Here is a 13745-nt window from a genome sequence, read left to right as displayed (position 1 = left end):
CTGGTTCCACTGTTTCTGTTTTTGGCGATAAGGTTAAGCAAGCATGCGATTCAAGACATTTGCAGTTACGAGAAGTGACTACAAAGCTTCGAATGGCGTCGCCACAGATAGCGTCAGCAACCTCTGCAGCACGCCTAACAGTACCGTGAATGGTCGCAAAATAAGGCAGCGCTTCCTGCATCTTCGCGGACTTTCTTGTCCGGTAATTTTGGGCCGTAACTTCATCTCGAAGGCAGGGATCATTGTCGACCTACATTCAGGCAGCTACCGATACGGCAACAATGCACAACCACTAAAGTTCATTACAAAGATTACAGAGCGTCACTCAAATCTTCTGGTCGCGGATCCCCCCTCAGTCGGAGTGGCAGAAAGTGGTGTTCTCACTGTCCTGCAGTCGTTCACAGGGTCACAAACGGAAAGATCCAGAATCCAGGCGACACTTGAGCCCTTCGCTACTATGTTCACGGAGGCTCCTGGAAAAGCTAACGTGCTGACGCACAGGATTGACACCGGCAGCTCCCGCCCGATCCGTTTCAACCCCAGGCCACTGAGCGTCCACAAGCGAGGACTCCTGGATGCCGCTCTGAATGAAATGGTGGCTATCGGTGCAGTAAGACCCTCAAAGAGCCCTTGGGCTTTTCCCGTTGTTCTTGCGCCTAAGAAAGACGACACAGCACGCTTATGTGTCGACTATCGGCGGCTGAACGCTGTAACAGTCAGAGATTCGTACCCTTCTCCGTCAGTCGACTCTGTTATGTATACACTTGGATCAGCGAAATTCTTCACTACTCTAGACTGTAGCAGGGGTTTTCTGCAGATACCGATTGCCCAGAGTGACATCGAAAAAACTGCATTCACTTGCCATCGGGGCTTATTCGAGTTTGTTCGACTGCCTTTCGGTTTATGCAATTCACCTGCTACCTTTCAGCGCGTGATGGATATAGTGCTCGGAGACGCGAAATTCAACTATGCAATGGCATACTTGGACGACGTCGTGGTGTTTTCAGAAAGCCTAGATGAGCATCTGATCCATTTAACCACTGTTTTGCAACAGATGAAGGACGCCTGCATCACCATTAATCCACGCAAAGTGCAGTTGGTTTCGCGCAGAATCAACCTGCTTGGTTTCATTGTTGAACAGGGCACGACGAAGTGTCTCTGCTGAGGTGGCTGCTCATCGCTTGAGTGAAAACCTTACCTTTCGCGTAAATACGATCCTTACATCGAGAGAATTGACTTCTCAGAGTCCGAGGAGGTTCCGACCGCTCATGTATCATCTGGTAGAGTGGCATTCATCACGTAATTCCTGCAGCTGAACTGCGCTCTGGGACTAGGCCTAGTGCCGTCTGTGGCACGCTGGCGGAGGTACCTTCGTCGGCGCCGCCTGTCTCGACGGCATTACCGACCGCACAATTGACATCCGAGCCTTGGTCCCAACTCCTGGTTCCTGCTCCTGGTCCATCGGCTGCAGCACATATCATGCCGTCTCAAAATGCACATCAGCCCGTGAGTGATCTGTCCCGAGGGCGGAGGTCGGGAATGGCTAACCAGCTTCCACTTGGTGATGGAGTTTCCACCAATGTGAGTGAGCAGCCGAGCACGCCAATGGACGTGTCTTCAGCGCTACCTTCTGGACGGGCGGCACAGCGTGGTGCTCAGAAGCGTCCTTCAGAAGACATTGCACCGGGATCATCTACCGCAAACAACAGTTCACAAGGCAAGCGTTCCTATACAACAACTGATCACCCGGTATTTTCAACACCCGGATCACCATGCTATAAAGTGACCATTAAGGCTCTGACAACCAAGTGCCTTACTGAGATACCGAACAGAGTTATTCAGGCGAATCTGGACGCATGTCTTGAAACCAAGGGTTTCCGTGGTTTCACGGCCAGGAAGAAGTCGAATACAATTGCTGTGTGGCTCCCGAGTTTGGCTGCTGTTGAGTGTCTTCAAACACTTAAATGTATTTCAGTAACAAGCGAAGTCTCGGTTCCAGTCCAGGTTTACCTTGTTGATGGTTCCGATCTACAACGCTGCATTGTCTACAACGTAGACGTTGACGAGGACCAGGCTACACTTCAGCGTGAGCTCTACTGCCCTACTCATCGTGTGATTCAAGCTCGTCGCATGGGACAGGGGCGCTCTTGCATCGTCACCTTGCAAGGCCCCGTGACTCCCCCAACTCGCCTATACTATTATGGCTGCATTCTACGCCCTCGACCTTATAAACCAAGTGTCGTCTACTGTTATACCTGTTTTCGACCTGGACATATGCATAGGTCCTGTCCTTTTACAACACCAGATGACGCTATGCCAGAAGAAACAGTATCTTACCGATGCGGACTTTGCAAAGCTGATGACCATGACATCACTTCTCCAGCTTGCCCAACAAAGCAGAAAGCAACTCAAAAGGTCCGTCGTGGAATACAAAGGCAAGGGTCTCAACAGGGTACTTCACCACCGATTCAGACATTCAACAGATTCGAGGCTCTCCAGTTGGATGACGATGAATGGCCACAGCTATCTGAGACAGAGCCACCGGCAATCTTTACACCACATGCTTACAGCGCTAATGTGAGTGCACAACGTCGTCACAAACAGAGTACAAACGGGAAGGACATGCCGGAACCTCCGCAGGACGATGTGACAGCAGTTGACGACCAAATTGAAAGGCTTTTAGCGGAGGTCTATAAGCTCCGCAAACATCGTGAACTGCTTGCTCGTCGTAGGCGAGCAACGGAATCTCTGACCGCGAATATCAAGGCTGCCTCGCCAACGATTATGTCCCACACTCCCATGCCGTTCACTGATTCCCAAAAGTCTTCTGCTGCCCTGCCTGATAACTCTTCGAAATCGTTACTGAGGTTTATGGTCACTCAATTATCTAACCTGACATCTGTGCTTTTGCGACATCTGGACTCATAATCAAGATGGCGACTACAAGATATCGCGGTGTGCTTCAGTGGAACTGTAGAGGGCTCTCCACAAAGGTTGGAGAGCTCAAATCCCGTCTTCGCATGAACAAACTTCATGTATGGGCCATGCTACTGCAGGAGACGAACGCGTTGCCACCCATTCCTGGTTTCAGTGGATACGTGTCTCCTTCCATGGACGACCGACGTGTGCACACGGATACTCCTCCGGGAAAGGTGGCTGTGTATGTTGACACACGGTTCCCTCAGGTACGCCTTGCTCTGGAAAATTGGTGTACTTCATATCAGGAGGTTGTTGCAGTGGCAGTCAAATTCGGTAAGGCCACTGTTGTAGTTGTGTCAGTCTATGTAAGACCTGGTGGTGGCTCTCCCTCCCGCATAAACCTGGGATGGTTACTGAATGTTAGGCAACAATACCCGGGATGTCCGGTTTATTTGGGGGTGACTTCAATGCGCCTCACCCGGACTGGGGATACCCCACCTTAAGTCCTCGCGGCAGGCGAGTGCGAGACGCCTTTACGGATGCGCTGTTTATTCTCCTGAACCATCCAGATACACCAACAAGGACTGTGCTTCGTACTAAGAGTGGAACATACGCTCCAGATCTTACGTGGTGGTCAGGAACCGGCACCTCCTCGTGGCACTTAGAGCCGGACTGCTGGGGCAGTGACCATCATCCTATTGTCATCGGTCTCTATCCATCACAGGCCCGACGATTACGCCGCAAGTGTACAGTTGTCCATTGGGACAATTTCCGCGCCATTCTTCAAAACCACTCTGTGGAGTCGGCACCATCGCTTCTAGACCGCATAAAAAGAGCACTAAATGAGGCTACAACCATTACCTGGGTGGAGGTTGGTCGACCAACACCGGATGTGCCTCTGCTCAACTTGTGGGCTGCTCGTCGACAAGCGGAATTGACTGCAACCAGAGACCCAACTTCTGCGCATGCACGTGCAAGACTAAATTACATTACTGCTAAGGCTCGAAGGTATGAGCGTGATCTCTCACGACGACAATGGTACCTGTGGTGCGAGCAGTTCTCCACACAGTCATCGAATGCCCATCTTTGGCGAACTTTCCATGCCATGGAGCACGGTTGTCGTCGTCCTGATGCAGCGGCCACAGCATGCTTTGCAGCAAACTTGTCTCCGAATGATTTCGCAAGACAAGCAGAACGCAAGTTTTTCCCAAGTACGACGTGTTGCCTGCACCAGTTACAAGACCTCACTTGTGGGGCATGCCAGCCCATGTCGATAAGCTGCCATCTACTGCTGACACCGAGGGACTCGCGAGCCCATTCTCTATGCCCGAATTGCTTGCAGCTATAGATGAAGCCAACCGAAAGACAGCGCCCGGTCCGGACTCCATTACGTACGAGGTTTACAAGAACCTCAGTGGTGATGCACTTCCTCAACTCCTTGACACCATTAACAAGGTATGGCTAGACGGCGATGTACCAGACAGCTGGAAATCGGCTATTGTGATCCCTATTCCAAAGCCGGGGAAAGCCCCAACAAACCTAAGCAACTTTCGACCTATTTCCTTAACGGTAACAATTTGCAAGATTGCTGAGAAAATGCTCGCCACACGAATCTCGTGGTTGCTTGAACATCACGGTTTCTACCACCCGGCCCAGATTGGCTTTCGACCATCTATAGGCACAGAAGACGGATTGGCTGTATTGGCGTCATCCGTATTATCATCAACACGCAGCCACAATGTACGCACCGTCCTCGCCATGGATGTAGAAAAGGCTTACGATAATATCAGTCATGCTGCCATTCTGGATTCAATTGACATGCTTCATTTACCACTTAGAGTACGCAATTTTGTAAAATCTTTCCTTGAAAGTAGACAATTTGCAATACGCCTCAATAACGAGGCCATAGGATCATTTGTCCCTCTTCGCGGCGTGCCTCAGGGATCGGTGTTGTCACCAACATTATTTAATATTGCGTTTATCTCACTTGCATGGCGGTTACATGAAATTTCTGATGTTAAATTCTTAATATACGCTGTTGACATCACGGTGTGGAGCACACACAACGACCTACTGTCTCAATCATCGGCCCTGCAATCAGCTTTAGATATTACGTGCACATATGCATCTTCCACTGGCCTTGAACTTTCCGCCAGTAAAACTACGTTCATATCAGTCGCCAACCGCTGGGGCCGCCGTAAACTATCGGCAGCTCCTATTCGTCTACATCTATCCGGAACCCCACTTCAGGAAAGTCCAACAGTAAAAATATTGGGCTTAACAATTCATGAGTCAGGAACTGGAACTACATGGCTGTCTGGCGCTAAAAAACAGGCGTTACACACACTGGGTTTAATTAGACGCATTGCTCCAAAAATGGGCGGCGCTCGCTCAGATGTTGCGAGACAGTTGGTGAGGGCAGTTGTGCAACCGCGCCTTGTTTATCAAGCCCAATTTCAGCATTTGACAAGGGCACAATGGGATCGACTTGAGGCTATAAATCGAGAGGCAATGAGGGTCATCACCTGCCTCCCTCGCATAACACCAGTCGTGGCGCTCCAAGAAAACGCACAACTAAACACAATAGATGAACTGGTGCAACAACGACGTGATGCACGCAAGCTTAAGGCCACACTCTCTCACGCAACGTGCGCTCTGAAGGCTTATGCTTCGAAACATTCAATACTACCACCGCCACTGCCAGTTCTTCCTCCTTGGCGTTTAGTACAGCTGAGCAATAACAAGCCAACTGATTTACGCCGACCAAGAACACAGGAAACGGCGTCGTCACTTCGCGACCGAATTATGGAACAAGACGCCCGCTTGCCACATGGTTCCATTATAATTTACGTCGACGCAAGCATCAAAGCCTGTGAAGTGATAACAGCAGTTTACTGTCCTAGCAAATCTTCATTGAACAAGACGTCAACATTTCAATTACCGGAACCACCATCTTCTTTTCGTGCGGAACTGCTTGCAGTGCAAGAAGCGCTTCGCTCTGTGACCGCCATTCCCATGCTTCCCACGGCCCATATTATCATACGTACAGATGCTCTCCAGGTGACAAAGCTACTTAGACGAGTTAGTAGTAGCCCGGAAATCTGCCAGAACATACACAGTCTAGCTGCTCGCATACCAAATCCAATTCGTATTGAATGGACCCCACGTGACCTTTTAAGTGCTCGAAGCCAAGTAGATTCTGCTACCCGCCTTTCCAACTCAACATCGACAACGCCAAACCTCCCAAAATTGGACAATGCCACCCTGCTTTTAACAAGAAAGGAGCACCTCCGGCGCCGTACACGTGCTCTTATACCTCCGTGTACGGTAAGCCTCCCCCGCGGTCTAACCCGTGCAGAGGAGGTGGCGCTTCGGAGGATTCGAGTTGGGGTGGCCCTAACACCAGCAGTGATCCGAAAGTGGCCACAATTTCGGTATTTATATCCACACCCTGGGTGCCCCATCTGCAAGTCAAGAAATATAGAAGCTGACATCCATCACCTACTGTGGGATTGTCCAGCGTTGAAGCCAACGCGGATCCGGCACCTGGTGGCAGCTGGCCTCTCCCCCCATAATCCGCAGTCATATGCTGTTTGGACACTGGGACCGCATCATCGTTCACTCCTCGATTTCATTGCATCAGCCAACCTTTTTTCATTTATTTGACCACACCCTTCATCCATCATGACATTCCTCTTATGCCCTGAGGCAATCAACTTCGCAAAAAAAAAAAAAAACTGCAGGCCATATTGCAGCTGCCATCACCAACAAACGTCAAGAGCCTGCAGCGATTCTTGGGCATTGTCGGTTTCTACCGCCACTTTATTCCAAACTGTGCGGACCTGGCAAGAAAACATATGAAAAGTTGGGTGGCATCGTGACTTGGCCCCGCATGAGAAAAGAACCCTGGCCGCCCCCAACGTGGGGCGGCCAGGGTTCTTTTCTCGTGCTTTTCTCATGCTTCTCTTTTCTCAGCTTAAAACAGCTCTAGTGTTGGCATTTCATCTTTCGGGCTTTGCTGTGTTTAAATTCGGAATATATGGTGGTAATGCTCCCGCACGCGGACCTCTTGTGAGAGACCTACCAAAATTTCATGACTGAGCACTCCAGTGGACTTCTAAGTTCAACTTCTAAGCGAACTTTTTAATAACTACCCTCATCAAGGCCCACTGAATAACATTCCTCTCAACCAGAGTGCTGAAAGTTACAGCATCGATACTCACGCGAGGAACATAATACTCTCAAAAGTCAACAACCATTTACTACACTAACGCACTCGCAAAAAGGGAATGTAGCGAGCCTATCTATCGCGCTTGTTCACACGACTAAAACTACAGCGTGTTCTTCATTCATGAAAAAGAAGCGATAACGAGGCATAAAAACCTATGATCTCACAAGAGACCTTCGTATAAATGAGAAAGCTAGGTTCTGGATAATTCGGTGGAATTATTCACATTTAGATTTTAGAAGAGAGGTAAAAATCCCATGCGACGCTTAAATATACTAATGCAATAGATATGGTGTAAAGATGTTTATGCACTTCTATGATGCACTTCTATGACTTAAAGAAAGTAACGCTAGTCATTTTTGTTGTTAAATTTCTTTTATCGTTAAGATGAAGTCACTTTTGTCTCACGTTAGCAGCCAGGCAAAACAAAAATAGTCCAACTTATGTAAAGACGCACTCAGTTACCACATAAGAGGGCTTTAAAAAGCAACTACAGTTTCTTGAATATTTTGTGCTCGTTTTTCATATTACCGTTTTTCAAACACTGTTTTTTTATGTTACAAAGTGGAAGCATGGTACAAGACCAAGAGACCTCGAAAGTAGGTTTCCCCAACCTACGACGTCACGACATGCCACCCATGATATGACGGGCATGCCCGTGTGTGCGTTTAGGGGCTAAACTGACTACTGAAAGCGACAGGAGTAAGTTGTCGAAGAACAATATAGATGGCCGGGCATCCATTGACGTTATTAGCCCAATGTTTCCCGCTGAAATCTCTAGTGAGGGCACAAAATTGAGAAAGCGGCAAATTTATTAGCGCAGGAAAAAAAAAACAGCTGCGAAATTTATTGCCCTAACAGCTGGGAAGAATGTACCTTCAATGTTTTCAGTAAAATTTCAGGACGTGGAAGAAATACCCGCACTTATTTAAGACACCGGAGATGCCCTTTAAAAATCACAATCGACATAACGCATGGATGACGTTCTTATACGGAGCGGTAGATGCTAATAAGAGCACGGAAGGCGCAAAAGGATGACATATATACTGTGTTTGCAGGACAGAGCGTTAACTTTTGTCAGCAGCAGTCCACCAAAATACAGCCTTAATTAACATAATTCCTTGTAGCCTACCTTAACTGAACTTAATCCGAAGTAGCTCGCACTTAATCCGAAATATTCCATCATCATCATCAGCCTGATTATACCCACTGCAGGGCGAAGGCCTCTCCCATATTTCTCCACTTAACCCGGTTCTGTGCTAGCTGCATCCACTTGACCCCTGCGAACTTCTTAATCTCATCCGCCCACCTAACTTTCTGCCGCCCCCTGCTACGCTTTCCTTCTCCTGGAATCCAGTTTGTTACCCTAAGTGACCATCGGTTATCCTCTCTTCGCACTACATGTCCCGCCCATGCCCATTTCTTCTTCTTAATTTCCACTAGAATGTCGGTAACTTTAGTTATTTCTTTGAACCACTCTGCACGCTTTCTATCTCTTAATGTTACCCCTACCATTTTGCGCTCCATAGCCCTCTGGGTTGTCCTCAACTTAAGTAGAACTTTCTTGGTTAGCCTCCACGTTTCAGCCCCATAGGTGAGTACAGGTAAGATGCAACTGTTGTATACTTTCCTCCTGAGCGATACCGGTAAGATGCTAGTCATAATCTGCGAGTGCTTGCCAAATGCGCTCCATCCCAATCTTATTCTTCTTGTTATTTCCTTTTCATAGTCCGGATCTGAGGTTACTACCTGTTCTAAGTAGACATAATCGCCTACTAATTCCAGTACTTCGCTACCTGATGTAAACTGCTGTTCCTTCCCGAGGCTGTTGAACATTACCTTAGTCTTCTGCATATTTATTTTCAAGCCTATCTTTCTACTTTTCCTGTCTAGGTCATCAATCATTATTTGTAGTTTTTGCGTAGGGTAAATTAAGGGCGTTTACAGAGAAGTCGTAGCAAGTGTTCGGTTCCTTTCGGCGTGGCATTCAAGTGATTATTTGTCAACAGTAAAACGTAAGGAATTGTACCGTGCATTGTGTGGCATTATATTTCCTGTGCCTTTGTACAGGGCCTTGTACCAGAGGGCCCAGGTGCAGATGTGTTAAAAAAGGATAAAAAGAATGCAGGTGACGCCAGGAGCAAAAACCTTTTTTAAATTGAACACCTGGTCAAAACATTTTTGGAGGAAAAGGGATTATTTATACTCTGGGGATCACACTGTTTAATATGCAGGAAGCCAGAAACAATAGACCATGTTATTTTATATTTTTTTTTGCACTGTGGGAAGGAGTATATTTTTGGGATGCATTGCAAAGACGCTTGTGAAAAACTTTCCGCTAGACCCGCATGGCATTCGGTACTTATTTATGCGTAGAAAGTGAGGATGGGGTACCATTTGATTAAATTTTGCTTATGAGCCTCCACTGTGTGAGGCGCTCAAGAATGGCGGGTTACCATTGCGATAAAGATGCATGGCCTGCCAGAATTTATTTTCGGGAAAGCGTGGACAGGTTTTTGGCAATCCAGAAAGCTACAGCAGAACCTCCCTAGTGGCTCTCAAGGCTAGAGCATTTGTTGCGTGTGCGTGAATTTAAGTGTGTCATATGTAAATAGCGTATGTAAGTAGTATTTGCGTGATTTTTGTTGATCTTGTTGTTGTGAAATGCAATGCGTCAAGACCAGGCAATACAGAAAAAACATTTGGGTCATCATTTTGATTGCTGTACTATGTCAGTGCACGTCAAAGGTCCCCAGGCGGCCGAAATTGTCCCGTACCCCTCCACTACGACACCTTTTTCACCTATTTCTCTTTTTTCCGCTTCTACTCCCACCTTCCTTCGATCGGTTACGGCGCGGTTCAAGTGTGTACGGAGGTTTCAGATATTGCGCCATTCCTTTCCAATAATCAATCAATCAATCTTTATTTATTGTGCGCAGGAACAACCATGTGGTCTTCGTGTTGCAGCACAAATAAAAAAAGAAACAAAAATAAAAATGCACAAACATGTTTACACACACAGAGAGAACATAAAGAAGAAATAAATAACACATGAATCGAAATTGAGACGAAAATTATCGCGGAAAGAAAGCAAGCAATGAGTAGCGTCACTTATATACATGGTCAGAGAATTGTTGAGCACATCACGAAAGAAAATAAAAAAGAACGGTAGATAGAGAGAAAAAAACAACAACGAACTGACATCTTCTTTCCTTCAAGTATTATAACGAGCACCCTAATTTCCCCTGACATCGGTTATAGTGATATAGAATTATACATAAAATAAATAACCATTACAGGCGCAACAAGTGCGTGGTACTTAAAACACAGGCTAGAAATACAGAATAATACAATAAAGAAATAGAATTGAACACGGGACAGTAAGATTCGTATATAAAGTTAAAAGTTGAAATATAAGTAAGAAACGGATAACACGCAGTTCAATATACAGACAGCATTGAACAGGAGAAAAAGCAAAAAGTGAAGTAAATACAATGTTTTAGGCTAGAAAGTGGGAGTTATATGTGCTAAAGTACTAATTAGAATACAACGCTACGAACATGCAATATAAATGAACAGAGCGAGTTTTAGAAGATGTCAAGGTGAGGACAAAAAGGGTTAAATAACCACTGCATTCTGTCCAGAGGGGAATGGGAATGAAGAGACGGAGAAACTTGAAATGGTCTGAATTCCGTCATGCTCTTTCGCGGAACGCGCAGTAGGATGTACTCAAAGAGCTGAGGGCACATAATGTGGCCATGAAGGAGTTTGTACATAAAAGTGATATCAACTCTGATACGACGGCAGTGAAGAGAAGGAAGATTCAATTGGGCGCTCCTGGTGGAGCGAGAGGAGGAAGTTGCGCAAGGAAAGCGATAATTAAATATCCGTAAAAAAAAAATTTTGTACTCTGTCCACCTTGTCCAAGTTCGATTTTCAAGTGCCATTCCAAACAACCGACGCGTACTCCAAGAGCGGCAAGCATATGGACAGATACAGTTTTAAGAACGGAAGTGGAGTACGGAACTCTCTCGAAAGTCTGCAAACGAATCCGAGTGTGCGCATAGCCTGCTGAGCAATGCGTTTAGTATGAGAGGAGAAGCTGAGGGTGCGGTCAAAAAGTACACCAAGGTCATTAATTTCATCAACCCTGTCCAATAGCACAGAATTCGCAGAATAATGGTAGAGAAAGCTATGTGTTTTACGGGTAAATGAGACAACCCTAGTTTTGGAAGAATTGAGGGTAAGTCGATTCTTCGCACACCAATCAGAAAAAGAAGATATGTCCGATTGCAACAACAAGCAATCTTGAAAAGAATGTATTACCTTGAATATTTTTATATCATCAGCATAAAGAAGAAACGAGGAGTTCTTTATCGCCGAGGAAACATCATTAATAAAAACGGTGAAGAGAAGCGGGCCTAGTACTGAACCTTGAGGAACTCCACTTGTAGCAGGGTAAACGAAAGAGGTCTGTCCATTGGCACTGACAAAGCAGAAGCGATCAAGGAGATAGTTGCGTAGGAGGGCTACGAGTGAGACTTCGACGCCAGAGAGTAGAAGCTTTTCAAGAAGTAGTGAGTGAGTAACAACGTCGAAAGCTTTGCTCATATCACAGCACAGTGTCAACCTGGCCCCTCTGAAGGACTGCTGCAGAGGCATACGTCATAAACGTGACTAGGTTGGTAGAAGTAGAGCGACCCGACATGAAGCCATGTTGATTCGGTACTATGATATGTTTGAGATGGAAGGAAAGCACGTTGTGCAAAGCTAATTCGAAAAGCTTAGAGGTTGTACATAGAAGAAAAATCGGACGATAATTGGAAACATCAGATTCGTTTCCAGACTTGAAAACAGGAAACACGCGTGCCATTTTTCACACGCGAGGAAAGGCAGCATTTTTTAAACAGTTATTAAATATGGCAGTCAGTAGTGGTACAAAGATATAACTGAAGGCTTTTATTATGGCGGCTGGAATGCCATCAGGTTCAGGAGACAAAGATGGTCTCAGACGCTTAAGACTCTCAGTTATCAACTCCTCGTCAAAGAGAACGGAATTAGACAGTGCACCAGATGGGAGGCAAACGGAATCACAATGTGTATGTTTGTAAACGGAGGAAAAATGTTGGGCAAAACTGTCGGCAACATCCTGAATTTCCGACCCCTGAGAGTCAACTAAGCTGATACTCAAATCTGATTTAATGGAATGCTTGCAAACGTAACGCCAGAACTGACTAGGATAATAATAATAATAATAATAATAATAATAATAATAATAATAATAATAATAATAATAATAATAATAATAATAATAATATGATTATTATATTATTATATTCCTCTCTTCCTCTACTGCCCGGTTAAGGTGTCCACAGAACAACTCTGACAGATACTGCGCCTTATCTTTCCTGCGAACCAATAATAATAATAATAATAGCATTATTATTATTATTATTATTATTATTATTATTATTATTATTATTATTATTATTATTATTATTATTATTATTATTATTATTATTATTATTTGGTTGCGGTGGCTTCGGTTGCAGCTCCGCGGTTGCTCTGCTTCCTCACTGGTATAGTGCCTAGAATAAGGCACTATATCACTGGTATGTCTCGTGACGCGCGTCGCCATCTCTTTCTGCACGTGAAGTTCATGCAGAGAGAGAGAGAGTGATTAGCTTCGAACAGAGATGGGCGAAATCCGTGATTGCGGCTTGTAGTGCTACGCACTAAAAACGACCTTAAGCTGTGCGATACCAGTGCACGCTAACGAACCGTATATGTGAATATTAAGTTGCTGCCCTTCTATATGGCGTCATGGGTGTGTCAAAATAAGGTTAGTTCATGCTAAATCATCTTTATCGGCTGTGAGCCCGTAATTGTGATTTTGCATGAACTTTATTTTGACACGTGACACGCGATCTATCCTTAAGCTGTTTAGACACTATCCGCCTGATAATTATTTATACATTTTCTTTTCAGAGTTTATATGCAAAGAGAAAGGCGAGGGAATCAGCGTCTGCGAAGCTGTGTGAGAACAAACGTCAATAAATTACATTTAGGATTACTTCCTGCGTGCTGTCTTCATAATTATAACGCTACACTCGATAACGGCAGTTTGTTGATGAATTATTGGTTGAGTAGCAGTGAAGCACTTCGATACCATCGCTGGCCTGCGATCATCTCAAACCTTTTTGCCAGCTGCTGTTGCGCGGCTGTAATTTATTGTACGACCACTTCATCTAAATGTTGAGAGGAAGAGTAGCAAAGGCAGGGAGGTTAACCGGTAGAGGAAACCGGTTAAACCATTGAAGTTATCAAGATGAAGACTGCGCAGCGTAGCGAGCTTGTTCTCATGCTCGGCGTCACCTCTCTCCCCCCCCCCCCCCCCCCCCCTCCATTACACACACATACACACATTGCGGCAAGTTTACAGGTTGTTCGCAAAGAACCGAGACGTTCAAAATGGACGTGCGTTGAACAGAAGGACACATCGATGGAACGGAAACACTCGAGTCACACACGTGGAACACAGCTTGAAATTACAGGATAAATATACTCCCTTATAGGCATGCCCCACGTGCGGGTGGCC

General features: G+C 45.8%; 1 protein-coding gene across 1 annotated transcript in view; it reads left to right on the top strand.

Moving 5' to 3' along the window:
* LOC146201260 (uncharacterized) overlaps nucleotides 1-13216 on the top strand; it is a 67101-nt gene extending 53885 nt beyond the window's left edge. The window contains exon 3 of the mRNA XM_084593007.1: nucleotides 13136-13216. Within this exon, the coding sequence (XP_084449133.1) occupies nucleotides 13136-13188 (53 nt within the window). The 3' untranslated portion in view covers nucleotides 13189-13216. The remainder of the gene's footprint in view (nucleotides 1-13135) is intronic.
* Nucleotides 13217-13745: the final 529 nt, after the last annotated feature.

The sequence above is a fragment of the Amblyomma maculatum genome, chromosome 2, assembly GCF_055883805.1.
Source record: "Amblyomma maculatum isolate TAMU_Amacu chromosome 2, ASM5588380v1, whole genome shotgun sequence".
NCBI classification, from domain to species: Eukaryota; Metazoa; Arthropoda; class Arachnida; order Ixodida; family Ixodidae; genus Amblyomma; species Amblyomma maculatum.
The sequence above is the reverse complement of the archived record's forward strand: the minus strand, read 5'-3'. Positions and strand labels throughout refer to the sequence as shown.